Raw genomic sequence first — 21,166 nt, forward strand, 5'->3', positions numbered from 1 at the left:
TTAATATTTGCCAACCTGGGAGGATACAATTAATACAAATGAAACAACAGACACATATTTATTGCTGTTTTTATTTTCAAATGGGTATACCTTTAATTTTTAAGTCACCCCTTTTCAGAGCAGATATTTTCCTAGATTTGAATAAACATTTTCAGTTTGCATCCTCATTCTAATATTGGGGTGACTCCGGAGAAGAGTCATTCTTTAAAAAAAAATATATCATTTTCCTTGATCTTATAGTAACAGAACTTATAGCAACGCCTTATGGTGGCATTCAAAGCATAAGTGATGGAAGCATCTAGCACACTATGAGGCGCCTCAGTGCTGACTGAGTCTGAATCTCCCACAAGTGGCTCCCTCCACCTGCTTCCCCTCCACTGCAATCAGTATCGCTCTACAGGAAATTTTAAAATTTAGGAGCCAATAAAACGAACTTTGGAAATATTCCCTCGCTCTTCATAGAGATAACTGCAAAGTTTTCAGTGAGACAGATGACAGCAATAAGAAGGCTCTGAAGTGAAGGTTAGGTGGGCAGTGTCGATCTTTGGAGGAAAAATGTTTCCCCAGAAAATACTTGCATGTCAATTTCAATAGACCATCAAATATATATAAATACTATGACAGAAAGATGGAAACATACTATTACAAATACCAGTTTACCCTCTATCAAAATGTTGGTTTACCATTGCTTAGAAATGGTTTGGGAATTTTCCCACCACGAGGCGAATTTATAAGCAATGTACCCAATGTCTAATTCCTCTTTTCCAAGATATCTCAGACATTACTATTTGACATTAATAACTTTTAATCTGAGAAGAGCAGGATGGAACCATCTAAGCTTGATATCTTGATGCCAATGATTTGAAGATGTTTTAAAGGACTATTTGGTTCATTCATTTTACACCTTCTTAATTGAGCCATATCATGTGCCGGGTACCATGCTCGTTGTTAGAGATACAAAAAGAGGCAGGATATAGCTCCTGCCTTCGAGGAAGTCTCAGTTTTGTGGAGAAGAGAGAAGTCAACAATTAACATGATGGGGTGATAGGGAGGCGAGGTAAATGCACGTACTTCAGAGTCCTTAAAAGAGGTCAGTGAGAAACCCCACATCAGTAGAAGAATCAGGTCTGTTATGATTGCCACAAGGCACGTCATACTGACTCGTGCACACGATTAGCAAAGCAGCCAGCAACCATGGAGACATCAGCTGTACGACAGGATAAGGAGGAACCTCTGTGAATCCCAAGAAAGAGCTGGCAAAGAAGCCAGAGTCTAATCCAGACAACACCTTGGCAGAGCTCAGTGAGGCTGGTCTCCGAGAGCCACCAGTGAGCATTAGAACCAAAATTAAAACTCTCCCAGGATAGTTTCCTTTCACCCATTCATTCATTCATTCACTGGGACATAAGCTCCCTGAGGGCAGGGATCTTTGTTGGGTGTGATCTTCACTATGTCCCCCGCTCCCAGAACAGCGCCTGACACAAAGGAAGCAGTCCATAAACATTCATTCAATGAATGAATGGTTGGATCAGCGAGTATATTTAGCTCAGATCTAATGACTACCGACGTGGGTAACTTTAACAGAGGAGCAGGACAGTGACAAAGGCCAAAGACCTGAAGAGACTTGTGTGCTTACAAACACTGTGGAATCAATGAAAGACTTTTCACATCCATCCCTTTTCATCAGAGCTTGAGTCTGCGGGAGCTTCTTTGTACCATGTGGAGTATGAGAAAGAACGTGGGCCTTGAAATCAGACAGATGTGCATTCAAATCGTGGCTCTTCCAGATCTAGGAAGACCCCAGTCACATTCCTTAACCTAAGTCAGTCTTCTCCTCCCTAGAATGGGATTTGGACCTCCGGGGTGGCTGTGAAGGATAAATAGGAAAAAACACGGAAAGCTCTGGACCCGGCTCCCTCTGCTCTCACTATCCTTCTAGCCTCAGAGCTGGTATTGTGCAGAACTCTGCAATAGCACTGGGCCCCCAATCCTCGGATGTCCATCCTGGGCCCCCTTTGCTATTTCTTCTCCTCCCTCTCTCTCTCCAGCAAGCTTCTCCAAAAGCCTTCCTTCCCCTCTTGAAAGTGCACAGTAACCACCTCACCATTTTACTTTCAGTTCCATAGGTATGTGGTTCGAAAGACAGATGTCACCAAACTGTTGAGTGGGCCCGTCGCCTTCTCCTCCTTTGGTGTATCCCAGGAGCCAATACAGTGCCTTGATCTGGCAGATGTTTAATAGATGCTACTCGTGATAACTGTCACTTCCCACCCTCCCCACACCTCAGGTCCTAAAAGCTGTTTTTACACAGGCTAACGTACCACCCCATGAAATATACCATTATGCCGTGAGTCACAGATCATTATAACAATTCTCAAGAAGTCAATAAAAGTGACTGTGCCAGAAATCCCATACCTATTTTCAAAAATAACAAAGTACTTTTCTCTATGCTTTGGGGCCTTATAAAATGGGACAAAAACCTAACAAGCAAACGGGATTGGCCTGGGGGATTGCCCATAGTACGTTATAAGGATGAAAATGAGTGACATTCCTTATTAATTCATGTTTGCTGATCGAAGGGAACACTGGGAGCTCATTCTCAGTTTCTTCATGTACCTGAGTCTCCACCTCCTGAAGCCACGGGGGTACATTCTTATTGCCCATAGTGGGATGCAAGATTGAATTCCTTCAATTAACATTTATTGACATGCCCACCAGAAGGCAAATCAAGGACTAGATCACTCAAATAGAAGATTCTTTTCATTTCCAGCCATAGTGATATCTGCTTGCCATATCATTGATCAGGTTATTGCCAGCCAATCTGACTTGCTCTTTAAGTTTTCCAAAGTAGTCATACCTTAGCAAGGTGACCTTATCAAAAAAGATTATTGATTAACAATATTTCTAGAGCTCCTCCTCCAATTAAGCAAAATCCTAAGTAATAGGGTAAATACAAAAGAATTTTTAAAAAATGATTACTCTCTAAAAAACCGTACACCTAAATGGAAAGGTAGAAGCTACTGATTTATAAAGATTTGAAAACACTTTCAAGGGGTGTTTCTCCAAGAGTATACACAACAGCAGCACAAGCAGCTGCTGGAAACTTGTCAGAAAGCCCAATTCCTAACCCTAGAACTCATGCATCAGAAACGGGGCAGGCTCCAGCAATCTGTGTTCTTAACAAGGCTTCCACATCATTTGGATGCACACTAAAGTTTGAGAAACACTGCTTTAAGTCAAATAAGCACATCCAGATCAACATAATTCCAACAGCCTCCACGTGGGCTGAGTCATGGGCAGGCTTGTGTTCACCCCAGCTTCCTTTATGACCTCTCACGGAAGGTTCTGGGAGGCCCGTATTCAAAGTGAAAAGCAGTTTAACATAAAGTCAATCCTTGATTGTCTTGATTACCACTTTTGTGTTATTAGTGGCAACTGCACACAATCCCAGGCTAATTCCCCAGGTCAGCCAAAAGATTTTCAGACTATATTTCTAAGATAAGCTAAATCAGTCTTGTAATGGCTTACATAAATAAAGCCAAATATCAAAGGCTTTTATGTTTCCTTTCATTAACATGGATAATCAAGAGTTTCCAAACTAGGACAGGTCACAGGAATTGAAATCATCCAAAGTCTAGTCCAACCCTTTTGCCCCTCCAAATTGTGGGCAATTTGGGAGCATTGTTAACGGGTGCCATGAACATATGGGGAAGAGAGCAAGGGGTAGTCAGGGTCCCTGAGGACCAGCCTGAGCATGACCTTTCCCAACTGCTTACCTGGGTCTTTATGTGGCCCACCAATCAGACTCAATCAGACTAAGGCTTATTGTGTTTCAACCTCACCATGAGGCCCTTTTTCCCAAATTGTAGCTTCATGTTTCTGACCTTGGTCTGTTCACTTGACCCTGACTCCTGATGACTTCCTTCTTTAATAATTTGTTCTTAAATCTGGACTCCAATCTATGATTAACCCAACCCTAATAACTCACAAAAAAAAAAAAAGGAAAGAAAAAACGTGTGAGCCTATTCCTTTGATGCACAGAAGGCTACAGGTCTACCCTTTTATTATAAATGTTCTAGAGAGGGAAATTCCATTAACCCCGTGGCAATGGTTTTTCTTGAAATGTTTCTATCCATCATCATAAAGACAGTCCTTATCCCTACTTGACTCAGCAATGTTTACTATGGCTGAATTTTCTAGTGTGTGGGTTCTTAGAGATAATTTAATTCAACTTCACTTGTAAGGAAACAACAGCTCGGTACAGGCTCACATACTAGGCCTTGATGAGCTGGCTCCTACACACTCAGGAAATCTAATAGAGTAAGGCCCTCTCCCCCCGCCACCACTCGGGAAATCTAATAGAGTAAGGCCCTCTCCCCCCGCCACCACTCGGGAAATCTAATAGAGTAAGGCCCTCTCCCCTGCCACCTCTCCCACCACCCCCCTTGCAAGATATCCATGTCCTAATCCCAGAAATCTGTGAATTATGTGATTAAATTAAGGGTCTTGAGAAGCAGAGATTTCTTTGGATTATCTGAGTGGACCCAACGCAATCACAAGGATCCTTATGAGAGGCAGGAGAGCCAAAGTAAGAGAAAGAGGTGATGAAGAAAAGGTCAAAGAGAGAAAGAAAGAAATCTAGATTCAGAGATGCCACAATGCTGGATTTGAGGATGGAGCAAGACAACACAGGTAGTCTCTAGAAGCTAGAAAAGGCAAGGGAACGAATTCTCCCCTAGAGCCTCCAGAAAGAATGCCAAGGACTTCTGACCTCCGGAACTGTAAAATAATATATATATATAAATAAATATATATATAAATATATAAATATATATTATTTATATATTTAATTTAATTTATAATTAAATTTATGACTAAATTTATAATTAACATTAAATTAAATTAATAATATATAGAATTATATATTTATTGTTTATATATAAATATATAAATATATATTTTTATAAATATATATTTATATAAATAAATATATAAATATATATACACACACATATATATGTGTATATACACATATATATGTATATATATATATCTTTAAAATATATACACATATATTTTTAAACTGTAAACTGTAAAATAATTTATATATATATTACTTTAGAATAATATATATATATATATATATTTAAAGTAATTTCTACACTCATTGTGGGCCTCGAACTCATGACCCTGAGGTCAGGAGCTAGATGCTCTACTGAATCAACCAGTCAGGCACCCCAACTTATATTGTTTTAACCCACTAAGTTTGTCAAAATTTATTATAGCAACAATAGGACATGAGTACAGGTAGTTTATAATCTAGTAAGAGAGAGAAGGTGGCACAGGCAGCTTTGCCACAATTCAGAAAGTAACAAGTATAAAATAGAAACACAAAACCATGCTATGGGAATGCTCATGAAGTGTGTGTACTTCTGGCTGGAGAGATCAGGGAAGCTTCCTGGAAGAGGCAGTTCTGCTGGGCATTGATGGACTGGGTAGGATTTCAATAGGGGGAGACCCAGTAAACAGGAGGAGTAAAGGCAGAGTTGGCAGGTAGAGGATCGAACAAAAAGCTGACACAGACCTTGTGACCAGCCATTTTTCTCAGAAACAAAAACTACTTGAATAAAATTTCATACATTCTTCTCAGGATATAATAGGTCTCTAAGTTTTTGTTTTTTTTTTTTTTAAGATTTTATTTATCTACTTGACAGAGAGAGAGATCACAAGTAGGCAGAGAGGCAGGCAGAGAGAGAGGAGGAAGCAGGCTCCCTTCGGAGCAGAGAGCCCGATGCGGGGCTCGATCCCAGGACCCTGAGATCATGACCCGAGCCGAAGGCAGCGGCTTAATCCACTGAGCCACCCAGGTGCCCCTCTCTAAGTTTGTTTTAAAAAAAAATGTAGTAATAGCCAACAACATATGATATGTGATAAACTATCCTAAGAATTTAAATACAGAAATCCAGATCTTGGGCAAGAATCCCCATTCTATGGCGAACATGTCATAGGCAAGAGTGAATCTGGCTCATTTTCAGGCAGGCAGGCTTGACAGGGATGAACAGAAAACATACTAAGGGTTAATTAGAACAAACCAAAAGGTAATTCTTTAAAAAGCCATCTGTTAACATTTACAAATTAAACACTTCCTACAACCTTATCAAGCAAGCTACACCAGACAATGGGATCTAACTGAACTGAACCCACTTAGCAGACTGTAGGCTCCGAGGGCTCATGGCGCTGATGATGAAGAAGCCAGTAGAACCCAGTCCCCTTTTGGTAGGTTTTGTTTGTCTGAAGTCAGAGCCTAAGGATTGGGAAGGAAGGAATAGCATTGTCCAGATTGTTGATCTCCATCACCTAAACTCGGCATTGATGGTCCTCTTAGCATGACTTACGGTGACAATATTTTCCCAAGATGGTACCTGTATTCAGGTGCCTTACCAATGCTTGCTTTCTTCTTTATCTTCTGGTGAAATCGATTCCTTTTTGCATGGTTCACCTTCGTTCCAGGAAAATTCACAGGAACTGCTGGTTTCCACTGGCCCGCTCCTGTACGAATGACCTGCTGCTTCTGCCGAAGGCTCCATATCTGTAACATAGGTCCTTGGGTCCTGGGATACAGCTGCGTGCTCAGGAGACCAACTTTCTGGACAAGAAGAATCGGGCCTGTTGCAAGCGTCCTCATTTCTCTTGCTGCCTGTCATTCTGTCAAAGCCCAGAAACGTCACCTCAGACTGGCTACATTCAAATGGAACTTTCTGAGTCACTCCATCTTTTCTCAAACCTTTATCATGAGGCAATGAATGATTATTCTGGTTTTCATCATCTTCCACTGGGATACTCGGTACGTTCTCCAAGAACAGAGGAGAAGGACACCTGAAGGACTTTAGGGAGGTGGGAGGATCCTCGGCAAAATATAAGCTGGCTTGAGCACTTTCAAGAGTGGTTAGGACCTAGTTCACCAAGAAGCAAAGAAATATTTACATTAAACTTCCATAGCCTCTCCTTTTACCTTTTTTTCTATCTACCTATTCCGGAATATTCTCTTATTTTCATGAATTAAGTTCAACTATAGAGTTCTGAATGGGAAGGTATTAAAAATTAGCTAAACCCTTTCAATTTAATGAGTAAATTAAAAGACTTAAAGCCAAATATAAAAGACACTCGCCTGAAGTAAATACCAAGAGACCTGAGTTGAGGCTCAGATTTGCCACCGACTACTGTGAGACCTGGGGTGAGTCTCTGTACATTTTTTACTTCAACCTTAGTATGTGGAGTACTATAAAGGGTCAGGGTCCAGGAAACCCAATCTGTAGTTGTCAAATGCCAGAATTCTCTACAGAAGCCTTCTTAAAATACAGATCCCTTGGTCCCAACCTAAAGATCGTCACCAACAACATATGAAGATAGGGGCCCAGGAATCTGTATTTTAAAAGCTTCTCAGTTGATTTGGATGTGCAGCCCAAGCTGAGAAAACTGCTGACCTTGTCTGGAAGAACATATAACATCTCTTCACATACACGTGTAATTTTTAAAAATACATTTAGAGAACTTCACTACTTACAAAGTGCTTCCATACACATCAACTCATTTAATCTGCACAAATAACATTATTGTTCCCATTTCACAGATAATAAAGCTGAGGCTCAGATAAAGGGAATGAGTATCACTGGCCAGTAAGGAGCAGATCTGTTGCTTGACCTCAGATCTGGCTCCCAATTCCATGTTTCTTCCACTATATATCTCATAGCTCTTTTTGGGCCCCAAATTCCAGGTCTCATAACTCTTACTAGTGGTGCTAACCCCAAAACACAGCTCTGACTCCCAGGCTGGTGCACCTTACATTCAGATTATGTTGACCTCTTGTTTAAAACCCTTTCATAACTCTACCATAGACTCAGGGTAAAACTCCAAATCCCAGAATGGAATTCATGTCCCTCTATCACCTGAAACTTTCTATCATTTTAAGCACCCTAGCTTTTCCATCACCATATCCCATGTCTATGAACTGCCTGTGGTATTAGTGCCATAAAACCCATCATCCCTGAGCTGGATTCTCCCTTACTAACATGTCTTTCTGTCCTTACTGTTGCCTAAATTCACTATTCTTTAGACTATAGCTCCACCGTCACCTCCATCAACAGGCTTCCGTGACTTGGTATGTGTTCCGACTCTATGGTCCCATATTGACCTGGGCTTCCACCTACCATCACGCTTATCTCTCCATCCTGGAATGCCATGTTAAGTAATCTGACTCTCACTTTGGACTGTGAGTTTGAGGGCCGCAACTGTCTCTTGATTACTGTTGTACCCTCAGCACCCAGAACCAAGTCTGGCACATGTCAAGTAAGCACTAGCTAAATATTTGTTGAACAAATAAGCAAATCAATGAATGGATGATTAAATTGATGAGTAAATTTTAAAAATCAATAGAGGAAATATACAATGCATTTTTAATGGACCAGATCTCTAAACGAGTGTTGGATAAAATTCTCTTCGGACTACTCACTTCAGTGTTTCATTAAATTTTTGTGGTGCCCTGGTCTCACCTAGCAATGACCTCTGCCAGAGTCCCAAATACTGTGACTTGGTGACTTGCAAAAACTATGAGGCTAGAATTCTCTGTTAGGGGCTGGATTTGCCCCATTGATAAAGAATTCACTTAGATACAATTTATCCAGCTTAGATTTTTCATAGTTTTGTGGGCTTGGTTTTGAATAAACCATGTGTACGCACTTCATCCATTGATGGTCTTAACTTTGCCCGCGAGATAGCACACTGGCCTGCCAAAGAGAAGAGCTTGGCAGAGAAATTCCGAGGACAGGGATGCACTTTCTTATCTAGAAATGAAAGACATGAATCGAGGCCTCTCTTCTCCATCAATTCCATAAGGAGATCCCTCTAGGAAGAGAAGAAGATAACTTTATCTTTCAGAACTCTACCCCCGAAATGACGGAGAGACAGGAACAGAAATAAAGACAATTCTCACCAGCTGGATATGCTTTGGCTCATCTAACACCACTTTACAACCTGTCAGAACTTCCATTATTACCTATGGGAAACATATAATAAAATGAGTTACATATGTTAAACACCTACATAGAGTCAGTTGCAGTGATTAACCTTGACAATAGATAACGTTCACTCTACTCAATGACTACGTTTTACTATTTGACTGATTACATAACATTAACATATAAGACAAGAGCAACAGGAAATCAATAGGTCTAAAAGTGAAAGCCCTTAAAAAAAATTCTTAGAATTTAGAGCATTCCTGGCCATCGGCTTTCCTCCTTCGTTGACTGGGAGCTGGTACTCACAATTCCAAAGCTGTAGACGTCCGTCTTAATGGAAAGTTTGCCCTGTCTGATGTACTCTTCAGGCATATACCACAGATGTTTACTGCTGCTGCTGGTCATGCTTATGGTCGAGCTCTGATGTTCCAGGTGGGATCGGAAGTGTGCCATGCCAAAATCAGTTAGTTTGGGTTGGAATTGATCATCCAGAAGTATGTTTGCACTAAAATTGTAATCAAGGACCAACAAGACAAAAACATAAAGGCATTCTGGTGAAAAACAAAATGACAAGCTCAGTTAATTCCAAATGCCAACAATGCAAAGACATACATAGTCTTCCATGAGCTAGAGGATATTTTCTCATTTTTCTTAAAGTATAAATACAAGTATTATATGAAACTCTAAAATGAGAACATGGGGCGCCTGGGGGTCTCCGTCGGTTGAGCGACCGACTCTTGATTTCAGCTCAGGTCGTGATCTCAGGGTCCTGGGATTGAGCCCCCTTAAGCTCCATGCTCAGCGGGGAGTCTGCTTGGGATTCTCTCTCCCTCCACCCCTCGCCCCATTTGTGTACACGCTGTCTCTCACTCTCTCTCTTTCAAATCAATCAATCAATCCTAAAAACATAAGGTAAGCTGGAAACCTGACTTAGGAACAGTGAGCTTTTCAAATTTATACATACATAAAGGGAATTGCTGGGTAAAGTTGATACTTTGCCACCAAGAGAAACTAAAGTTAAACCAAAGCAGCTTTCCTTGCGCTCTTCTGATACACAATGAGGACATGAACTGGGTTTTAACCAGCTAATAATCGAGTACCTGTTAGATGCCCAGAGCCAGGCCGCAGAATGCCCAGCCTATCAGCGGAGAGCCACTAACCTGCCGTGAGGTGAGGAATCCTCCTGCCTTAAGGAAAACCCTAGTCCACTGTCCCATCTCTATGGACTTTCTATGGAGTAAAGACAAAAATGTCTTTGAGGGCACCTGGGTGGCTCAGTGGTTTAAGCCTCTGCCTTCGGCTCAGGTCATGATCTCAGGGTCCTGGGATCCAGCCCCGCATGGGGCTCTCTGCTCAGCGGGGAGCCTGCTTCCCCCTCTCTCTCTGCCTGCCTCTCTGCCTACTTGTGATCTCTCTCTCTGTCAAATAAATAAATAAATTCTAAAAAAAAAGTCTTTGAGACTTATCTAGAAGATCAACACCTGCAGAGGTAAAGACGATGTGTTTAGAGTCAGTTTTAGCTACCTGTCCCATAAAAACCTTAAGAATCCCTTAACATCGTGGCTGACAGTAAAGTAAGCCTCAGCTGAATTTAACCCTCCAAGGGCTGCCGCAGCAGGGATGGGAAAGGCTAAGCCCGTGCATTTCACACGGCCCACACCTGCTGGGAGACCCAGCTCTGCCCTTCTTCCCTGGCTCCTTGACCGTGGCTGGCTTACTTTGCCCCTTTCCCCTCCATGTCGTTTTCCTTGCTAGTGAAATGAGGCAAACAAGGGGACTCCAGACCTGAATATAAACAGCCCACTACCCGGCATACAATAATGCCCAACACGTGGTGAGGAAGATGAAAATTAGTAACGAATCATAAGAGGGCAGATGGATGTTGCTAAAGGGGGGGGTGGGCCAAGAAAAAGTTTCTGTTTCTCTGTTTTGCTTGGGGAGGTCTTCAGAGCTGGCTTTTTGTTCCTGGAAACCAAAGCTTCTAATACCAGGCCTGCCCATCCAAAAACGACAAGTGGTATATTTAGAGTGTTGCACATTGTGATTAAAAGTGGTAACAGTGGGGCGCCGGGGTGGCCTGGTCAGTGAAGCCTCCAACTCTTGATTTCAGCTCAAGTTGTGATCTCAGGGTCCTTGAGATCAAGCCAGGGCTCCACACTCAGTGCAGAATCTGCTTGAGCTTCTTTCTCTCTCTCCTTCTGCTCCTCCTACTCCTGTCTCTGACTCTCTAAAATAAATAAATAAATCTTAAAAAAAAAAATAGTGTTAATAGCTACAGGAAAAGAACAAGAAATTCTTAATCCTGAAAAAATATTGCGTCTTACAAAAGTTCCAGAAGTCCCCTGCTGGCCCTGTATAGGTAGGCTGATAGGAAGAATTGAGTTTCACGGGTCTGAAATGCAGGTGTTCTAATAACCCAGTGTACTCAGAGTCCTAGTTCTATTTCGAGGATTCAAAGCTGGGGTCTTTAAGAATTCCAGCCTGGAGGCACCTGAGTGGCTCAGTCAGTTGGCTGGCCATCAGCCTTTGGCTCAGGTCATGGTCTCCGGTTCCTGGGATCGATCCCTGTGTCAGGCTCTCTGCTCAGTGGGGAGTCTGCTTCTCTCTCTCTCCCTCTGTCTCTCCCCACTGCTAGTTCTCTCTCTCTCTCATGTGAATGGATAAATATTTAAAAAGAAGAAAGAAAAGATTTCTAGCCTGGACTTTGTCTAGAACTGAGTTGCCAACAAACAGCATGAAAACATTCCACAGGACTCTTTAGGGATCCAGAAGAAAACGTTCTCAACTTGATGTCACTCTCTGTCCTTTAAGGGTAGCAGGAGAATTGCAAAATCCAAAGAGCCCACCTCACGTATCCGTCCCAGCGCGCATACCTGTTGTGGGACCCATGCATGTATGAGAACGTTAGCGAGGGTCCAGCCCTCCAGACCTGTATCAGTCCTCAACTGTATCGATCCCAGTCCTCGTTTTTCTCCTTGCTTTGTCTCTTCTCCATATATGGCAAACCTGGCAGCTCCCAAGGGCAGCCTGGGTCACGTACATCTAGGTCACTCACTTTCTATCTCTTCTGGAAACCAGTGTTGACTATCCTGACAAACCTCTGACGATGTGGGCCCCCTACAGACAGACCCTACCTTCTCTCCAGCTCCAGATAAGAATAGACATTGAGTTCATAATTACTTCTTCCATAGGTACGTGTACACTTCAAGTGTTCTGATCAAGGAGGAAACTTCTGGAGATCTCTTGATCATTTCAGAGCACCAGGATACTTAATTTAGGAGTTTGCCACATGTGCCGGGAGGTGAGATGGGCAGAGAGGTTCATTAACTCCCATTACCAGGACCCCATCCTCTGCCCCCCAGCTTCTGCCGCACTGACAGCCTCACTCTCTTCTGCACACTGCCCCCCCCCCCCCCCGCACGCACACACTGGATTTCAGCACAGAGGAACAGAAAAGCTCCGAAGGCCAGAGTTTCAGTGGCAAACATCTCGCCCTCTTCCTCCTCAACTCCAGCTCTAAAGAAGGTATAATAAAATCATAACTTAAAATGCTAGACCCATGAGGATGCAAAAGCTGATGTTGTAAAACATTTAGAATTCCTGAAGAAAGGGTCTTTTCTAAGCACAAGAGAAAAAAAACAACCAAGCATCAAAAACAAAATCGTAATCTAATCCCTTTGTTTGGCCCTCAGCAACGCTAGTGGGAAGTGTCAGCAACTGACTCATGCTTCCGACAGACTAGGGGGAACGGGCAACCACAATGTGTGACACAACATCGCCCACAGAGGACTTCGGGTCAGTGAGAGGCCGGTAGTAAGAGTGCGCAATCGTTCTAGGGCACCGCATTTACACTTTTAATGATCACATTTGGTGGAAAGACCAGCACACTTTTGAGTGCGTAACACGGAATTTGAGTGCAGTGATTTCCTCCGTTCTAAAGATAAGTCAACAGGAGCTGAGGTAGAAGAATGTTCTGTTTTAAGAAAGTAGGAATTGCAAAAGACCCTTCAACAGTAAGAGCCATCCTCATTCTTTCCCTTACTGCAGACTTGAATAGAACACGCTATGCTTTCAACTATCAAGCAGGTCAATGGAATATGGGGGTAATATATAATCTAATATTATATAATTATAATTATATATAATATTATATAATAATATGGGGTAATATAAAATATAGTAATAATATGGGGGTAAAAACAGACTAGTAAAAGAAAGACAACATAAACTAACTGCAATCACATAACCCTATAGTTAATTGAACAAAAGGGCGGCTTGCTAGCTATCATGCTTACCAAAGAGGCAGACGAGAAATACAGGTAATGGTCCACACCTTCAATTTCATGTCTCCACAACCTGCTTCTCGATTCTTTCCCACAAAGCTACTTACTGTAACACAGACCATCACCGCTCTAGATGATTCTCCTAGGACAAGGATCAGTGGTGGTACACTGAGGAGACAGGGAAAATCCTACACAAGACGGTCAATATGTATCTTGCCTCTGGGGAGTCACATACTTCATCTCTCCATTGCCGGGGGTCTCCAGGACAATTCTTTCTGGGGGACTTGAACCTCTTAAAGGTTACAAGATTTGCTTTCTTTGCACACTAGTTTTTTTCCTGATTTAGTCGAAGCCATTGGGCCTAAAATCTAAAGCATGATGATACCTCTAGATTTTAATGCAGATTTTGAATAGAAGTGCAAATACACATTTGACTGGTAAGCACATAACTGGTTTTTAAAAAGACGTATTTTTAAAGGATTTTAGGGGGAGTTATTGATACAAAGTAGCCCAGTCTCTGAGTGCCTGGCAATTCTCCAGAAAAGTCTGGACTCCCACGAGTTGGTCCCAAAGATAAAGAGGACCCACTGCCCTCTTCGTGACAGCTTGAGGCAACAGGACATCTTGCTCTCTGTCACTGCTGTTATGACACCAAGATACCCCTCACCAGATGAGGCAAGATCCAGCTTCTCAGGGAACCTACAAGTTACCGGAAAAGGGCACACACACCCTTTCCCCCACCACTTCAGCAAGCCATACATCTGTCAAAGCTGAAGCCCTTTCCTTCCCCTCCAATTGCATGACCTTCTCTTTCTTTTCCACTGAACCCAGGCAGAACTCAGAGACAGTATTAAAGGTGGTTACTGCTTTTTTGATGACTTATGAGTCCTAGCTTCTCCATGTAAAGCCCCAGCCAGTGACACATATTCTTGCCTTTGATGTGAAATTTTGTCTCTAACCAAACCAGCACAACTTCCCTAAGGCTGAGTTTCCTCCTGGGTAAAAGATCTGAGAAGGCTCACCTCTCAGCCTTATTATAAGGATTAAATGAGAAAATGTAATCAGAAGGCCTGCTACATAGGGAGGGCCCTGAAATATACTCTGAAGGATGTAGGCTGGCCTTTGTCCATCCTACACCCACCCTAAAATCCCAGGAAACTGGCTGGGTAGCTCTAGAAGTTCAAGGCACCAGTGTGAAGTCACCACAGTACAGAGGGATGCACGATGACCCTGGAGAGCGAGGGTCCTTAGGTGAATTAGTATCAGGGCATCTGTTGAGTTATCAGAAGAGTTCCAGAGAAGTTCTGACCCGACTAAAGTAACATTTCCAGATACTCTCAGATCGTGGAGAGAAAAAAGAATTGTTTAGCATGAATGTGTGCATGTACATCTGTACACATGTGTACAAATAAGTGAATGTTGGGGTTTAGAGACAGTGATGGCAAACATAATTAATAGGACAAATTTAAATTTGTGTACTATTTAATTGTGCTGGCAGCCCTGAGAAAAAAAATGAACCTATCTGGAAATTTTAGAAGAAGGGAGACACTCGGGGGAAATAGGGAAGTCTGAGGAAAAGCAATTGTTTGTGTCTAAAATGGTTCTGAAAACAAAAGTACGTGTTTGGGGGTAGGGGAAGAGGAGAGGGAGGAGACTCATTAATGAAACAATCAACCAAACAAATGGACTTTGCATTCCTGGCAGGTTTTACATCCCTACCAAACACGGAGCTGAGCCAGAGTCCTGGCCACACATATCAAGTCTGGGGGGTAAATGTAGGCGGAGCTTGGGTCCTCAGGCAAGGGTGTAATGGTTGTAGGAAGGGGCCTATCTGTGGCTTCTGGCCTCCCACCCAGCCACTCAGTGTTTCTAGTCCCTCACAAAGGGAATTCTCCACGCATTAACTACCACCATACATCTCTGATCAATTTCCCTTTTTAAAGAATTCATTTTTAAGCATATGGCTTTTCCCCTCCTTTCCTTCCTAAACCACCTCCCTTGTATGAAAGGCTGTTTCACTTGGCAGGAGACACATGGCAATAGGGACAGAGAACATGATCTTAGAGGAAACATAAGAAATGTTCACTGAGATTATCTCGGCTTTGGAAACATTAACAGGAATGAATGCCTGGGATGAAAAATGCTGAGGATAAAATGCATTTCACTTTAAAATCATTCATAAATGTGAAAACAATTAAGCCGGCTAAGGGATAGGATGGAAATAACAAGAAGGTTTACTGCTTTCAGATGATTTTATGTGATTCTCTAAGTCAAAAACATCTTCGTTTCCCGAAGAACAGAGACTCTGCCAAGAACAGAGACTTCAACTCTGCAAGATTCTTTTCTTTAAATCCTTTTCCCCCTTAAATTCCACCATCTGGAAGTGAATTTTGTTTTTATAACATTCTCTTTGAAGAGTTCAAATTACTAAGACATTTTTGGGCTAACTAAACCACCAGACTTCTTGAAAATACCTTTGAAATGTGGGCTTGGCTTCCTCCTTGGGTGTTCTACAGCTATGTCCTTAGTGTCGCCTTAGAAGACTAGTTATTCTCATTGCTTGAACAAGATGAAGATTCCCAAAACAGACCTCCAGGCCTAATCTCCCCTCAAAGTCTGCTGCCTACTGCCATTTTCACTAGGTGCTCAATGTCAACATTTCCCAAGTTTGCACTTGTGATGGTTTCTTCTCCTGCCCAGTTTCTCTGTCTGCCCAGAAAACCAACATGCTCCCAGGAATCCTGGCTCAGAACACTTAATTGCTTAATAAAACCGTGATTGTTGGACCCACACAAACCTGGAACCCTACCTCTTTCCCCATCTGCAGGCGTGGGATAGGGGCCGATTACAAACCTCTCTAAGTCCGCTTTCTCCTCTGTCACACTGAGATAAGACCAATGATACCCAAACTCAGGGCTGTTGGGAGGAGTAAGTTATTCAATGAGCTTTTATGCCATGTCTAAAGTCAGGCTGGCCTTCACCGAGTTCCTTAATCTGTCTGCAGTTGATCAGCCCCCTGAATCCATTAGCACTCACCAAGGCAGTCTGCTGAGGCAGTGCTAAGTACTGTCCCGGGACTTGGTTTACACTGTTCCCCCACCTGCAAAGTACTCCTCCCTCCCTTATTTTCATTCAAATCCTCTTTGCAGTCCAAGATTCACTTCTTCCCTGAAGTTTTCACTCCGCTACCCTGAATTCCAGTGGTGTTCCTTTCTCCAAGTTCCCACTGTGCCGCCCCAACGATACCATTTGGCACTTACTCGGAAACCAGCTTATGTTGTTTACATAAGCATAATGTCGAGTCCATAGGCAATATCAAGCAAACGTGTGTTGATCTGATCAATTTGTTCATTAAGAGAATTTGAAACCATAAGTGGACCCACACCAATCCCTCAATGGCGAATAGATGGCCCAAATGTTGCCAAAGCATCTTCCAGGTTCCTTGGCAGATATCACTAATTGAGTTCAGAATGCACCCACCCCAGGTTCCTTTTCAACACTGCAGGTGGGAAGTCATTACGAATCCATCAATGATGGAATGTGGGATGAAACAGATTTGTCTTTTTTTTTTTTTTTTTTTTTTTGCTACATAGCTTCTTAATGGCAGAGCCAGGACTAAAGCCTAACCCTCCTTTTTCCATTTGCTACTCTTTCAAGTTACCATAGTTGGCTGAAAGAAACCTTTTTATTCAGCTACTCATAAAAGATAAGAAACTCTTGATTACCAAGCAAACGTAAAATGAAATTGATCTCGTGTCTCCTTGGAGTATATACAGATAATCATAGTGGCAGAACAACGGTTAATGGGCAAGCCACAGGAAGACAGATTTTAGCTCAAAATAAATGAAGTTCCAGGGGTTAGAACTGCATCCAAATGGAGTACTAATAATGTGCTGTGCAAGGGTCCAAGGACAGGCTGGATGAGATGCTTAGAGACGGTGTCCATGACGTGGAAGGAATGACAGCTTACTGCCAAGCCTGGCCCTGGGCTTCATACTCATTACCTCACTGCCTCCCCCTAACTCCAGGAAGAGATGCAGAAGTCACCTACCCATTTCCAGACAAGGAGTTCTCCTTTATTATAATAGTAGAACATAATCCTTAAATAAAAAATTTTAAAACATGATAGAAAAGGAAAAAACAAACCATTCATGAAAAAGCCATAGTCTCTCCATCTAAATTCATGGTGTGGTATGTTTTAATCTTTTCTTTTTTTTAAGATAGGCTCCACGCCCAGCACAGAGTCCAACACAGGGTTTGAATTCATGGCCCCGAGATCAAGACCTGAGCCAAGAGAAAGAGCCAGTGGCTTAACTTGCTGAGCCACCCAGGCACCCCTTAATCTTTTGAAAAATTCATGAATTTAGTTCTGCAAAGTTATAACTGTACCCGGTATACGAGTTCAATTTGGCTTTTTTAACTTAATTTTACTTTGCGTGCATTGTTCCATGTTATTTCATATTATTAAAAACATTATTTAGTGATGTCAAATGATATACGACAAACTCTCCTGTGACTTATCAATCTGAGGTCCAAAGGAAGAAAAGAAAATAAAGGTAACGATATCTTCCTTTTCTTACTCCATCAAAAACAGAGCCCTGACTTAGTCTTAGAAAAGGTCACCGCCGAGGTGAGTAAGCTGTCATTCCTCCCACACCTTTTGAGATGTCTTTTTTCGAGCCAATTATCAGGGCCGTGCAATAAAAGGACATCTCTCCTGGAAGTGGCCTTTCCTTCCAAAGAATGAGAAAACGTATTTGACACGGGTAGAAGAATAGGAATCTAGACCTTCCTCAAAGCACTAGCCTAGACAAACAGGGACCAAGAACCAGGGAGGTCCAAGTTTAAAGCAAAGTGAAGAGTTCATTTGAAAGAATCAGGAGGGTAATCGGGTCAACCAATCCACATTCGGTCAAGACTGCTGGAGGCTGAATGACGTTACCATCAGATGTTCAGTGCCCTGAATGAAAGAAGTTGATCTCATTCCAGTTTCTAGAGAACCGGTGCACACAAGGAAAGGGGGAGGGGAGGGTCTACCTATAGTTATAGTTGGTACTAATTAACATTCTTGCTGGCAGGCTCAGCAGAAAGGCCAAGAGTTCATTGGTGGTAGAAGGGACTGATTTGCTCTGGAACAGACAGTGACACACTGATGAACCCCGTGAAACCATAATCTCAAAAAAATGCCCACAGCCCCGGAACACCACACCCTGACACATGCCCGAGCGGGCATAACTGATAGATGCTTATGTTTGAGTCCTCGATCCCTTTGGAAAACCCAGAAGGCAACAACCCTCAGCAGCCCCTTCACCAACCAAAAACCATAAAATATGCTGGTAGCGCATATCCACTTTGAATCCTGCCTCTTCCATGAAATTCTCTGTCTCTGGTCAAATCTCTTTTGGTTGCTCTGTATCTGTGATACTGCTGGGCACTCTGTCTAGCAGTGTTACTGAAATTGTTTTATAGTTGACCACATCCAGACAAGTACCTGAGATACTGGCCTGGAAGAAATAGCCTCCTTCTAAGTGTGAGACATCGTAAGAAACCCCAGAATCTTTCTGTTCCCACTTATAGTCCCAGAAATGCCTCAAGAGTCCCTTCAGCCTGCTTAGCATGCAACCCCACTATACCCCTGCCCTCCACATTCCTCATCCCTCCCAGGAGCCCTTTCCTTCTCCAGTCTCGTCCCTTCCTCTCCAGTCAACCCATTTTTCTTGCTTTCATTATACACTTGGTAACTCTTTACTTGATCTTTCCATTGAACAAATTATTGCCTCTGCTAGGAATATTCTCTCCTGTTCTTTCAACCTATCCACTGCCATGACCCATCTCCTCAAAGGCTGGGCTTGGAACTGCAAGTAGAATGACCCTTCTCAGACCAGACAGGCATTGGGCTTCTCTCGTGTTGTAGCAAATATTTTCTGTGTTTGTGTTATCCCTCTGCTCACCGGGTGGAGCCTTCAAGGACAACATCATGACCACCAGCATCTACCCCATGTGGTCTAATACAATGCTCTCCATATAACAGATGTTCTGTAAATATTTGTAACTTAAAATAAACGTGATGTTCAAGATGTTCGATAAATATATGTTGACACAGAAGTGCTTTTTCTTAAAACAGAGCTTGGTTTGTGGGTCCTACTTTTCAAACACAGTAAGTGGATGATGGAGGTGAATGTGTTCCCCGCCAAATTCATAAGCTGAAATCCTAACCCCCAGTGGGGTGGTATGTGGAGGTGAGACTTTCAGGAGGGAAGTAGGTCAAGAGGGCAGAGCCCTCATGACTGGGATAAGTATCCCTATAAAAGAAGGCCTAGAGAGAGCCCTTGCCCCCTCCACCATATGAGGATAGAGGAAAGATGGGCATCTATGAGTCAGAAAGTGGATTTCACAAGACACAGAATCAGCTGGTGCCATGATCTTGGACTTCAGCCTTCAGAACCATGAGCAATATAAGAGTGTGTCTAAGTCACCCGCTTTCTAGTATTTTGATTATAGCATCCTGAACGGATTAAGAGTGGTAAGCAGAAGGACAGATTGGCCATCGTATCTCTTAGCCTTTGCCACCGGCTTCCTACCACATCTCCACCAATTATAAGAGAAGCCACCATTTGACCATTTGATGAGCACATTCTCTTTGCCAAGCACCATATGTAGTTTATGTCACCTAATCCTAAGAGATAGATGCTGTTAGTCTTTTATTAGCATTTTGCAGAGAGAAACACTGAGGATTACAGCAATTAAGCAATTTGCTCAGACTCACATTAAGCAGAGAGTCGGTTTCTTAAATCAGATGTCTCTGAAACTTTAGGGGATAGTGAGCTAAGAGGAAAGGATGGGAAGAAGGTGGGTGGGGAGGGAAGCAGATGAAAAAGAAAAATTATTTGGGTCCATTTTGCAGAGCACGAGGCAGTCATCTCTCTCCCCAGGACAGTAGTGGCTGCGGGGCTGTGGCCCAGATCCCTCCTTCAGGACCCAGGGGGACAAACCCCAGCCAGGGAGAGGTGGCTGCTGATGGCACACAGCTAAACCTTTACCTGGAACCTGCACTTGGCTGAGGGGAGCTACCTCGTCCAAGGCATAGTTCAAGTCACAGTCCCACGCAGGACTGGTCAGACTCTACCACCATATCCCAGCTCAGCATCTCCAACTGCCCAATTCTGCCTTCCTTCTTCCCTTCCGCAGCCCTGTTGTTCTGGAGAGCACTCGAAAACCTTCCTGCGGCCAAGTCATTCCTTTCTGAGCCTATTTCCTGGGAACATGCCTGAAGACACCTATCCACAATGAAAGAGTGGGTGTCATACCTCTGCCTGAGCTCTCACCGAATCCCTGGAGAAAGAGGCTGCGGGGCACATCCCCGGCTGCCGAAAACCTTGGCCGTGGGCAGGGACTGTATGTGTAGCCCTCCATCCTGACGCTCCCTTGTTCCCGTTGGTGCCTTCCCTGTCTCCCTCGTCTGTCAAGGACCAGAACCTTGACATTCTATCTCTTTTCACCCCTCTCTTCCATCAAGTTCCGTGTTCAGGGAAGGATGTGATGAGCTCAGTCACACCAAAGAAAAATTAGTAACATTAATGTGTTACCCCTTGGGATGGAAAAGAAGCTAGGCTTACTTTAAGTTTAAACCAAAAGAATATATGCACAGCAATATTCCAGATATTTATTTATCAGATAAAATACTGGGCTGAGTTGGTGGTGAGGTAGGTGGGTCATTTCTGGTTGGGGGTGACCACCTCAGCCCTTTGGGACAGACCCCTGATTCCGTTGCTGTGCATCTCTGACCCAGGTCTCCTGAGGGAGCACCCACTCTGTGCTGATTCTCTGGGGTCAGCAGAGTTGATGAATTATCCCAGCACCATGGGAGCA

General features: G+C 43.0%; 1 protein-coding gene across 1 annotated transcript in view; it reads right to left on the bottom strand.

Moving 5' to 3' along the window:
• Positions 1-5,786: 5,786 nt before the first annotated feature.
• The window catches only part of IRAK3 (interleukin 1 receptor associated kinase 3), a 48,909-nt gene continuing 33,529 nt past the window's right edge, over positions 5,787-21,166 (bottom strand). The window contains exons 9-12 of the mRNA XM_046012426.1: positions 9,321-9,519; positions 8,990-9,052; positions 8,737-8,901; positions 5,787-6,953 (exon numbers count right to left, since the gene is read on the bottom strand). Of these exons, the coding sequence (XP_045868382.1) occupies positions 6,438-6,953; positions 8,737-8,901; positions 8,990-9,052; positions 9,321-9,519 (943 nt within the window). The 3' untranslated portion in view covers positions 5,787-6,437. The remainder of the gene's footprint in view (positions 6,954-8,736; positions 8,902-8,989; positions 9,053-9,320; positions 9,520-21,166) is intronic.

This window comes from Meles meles, chromosome 7 (assembly GCF_922984935.1).
Source record: "Meles meles chromosome 7, mMelMel3.1 paternal haplotype, whole genome shotgun sequence".
NCBI classification, from domain to species: domain Eukaryota; kingdom Metazoa; phylum Chordata; class Mammalia; order Carnivora; family Mustelidae; genus Meles; species Meles meles.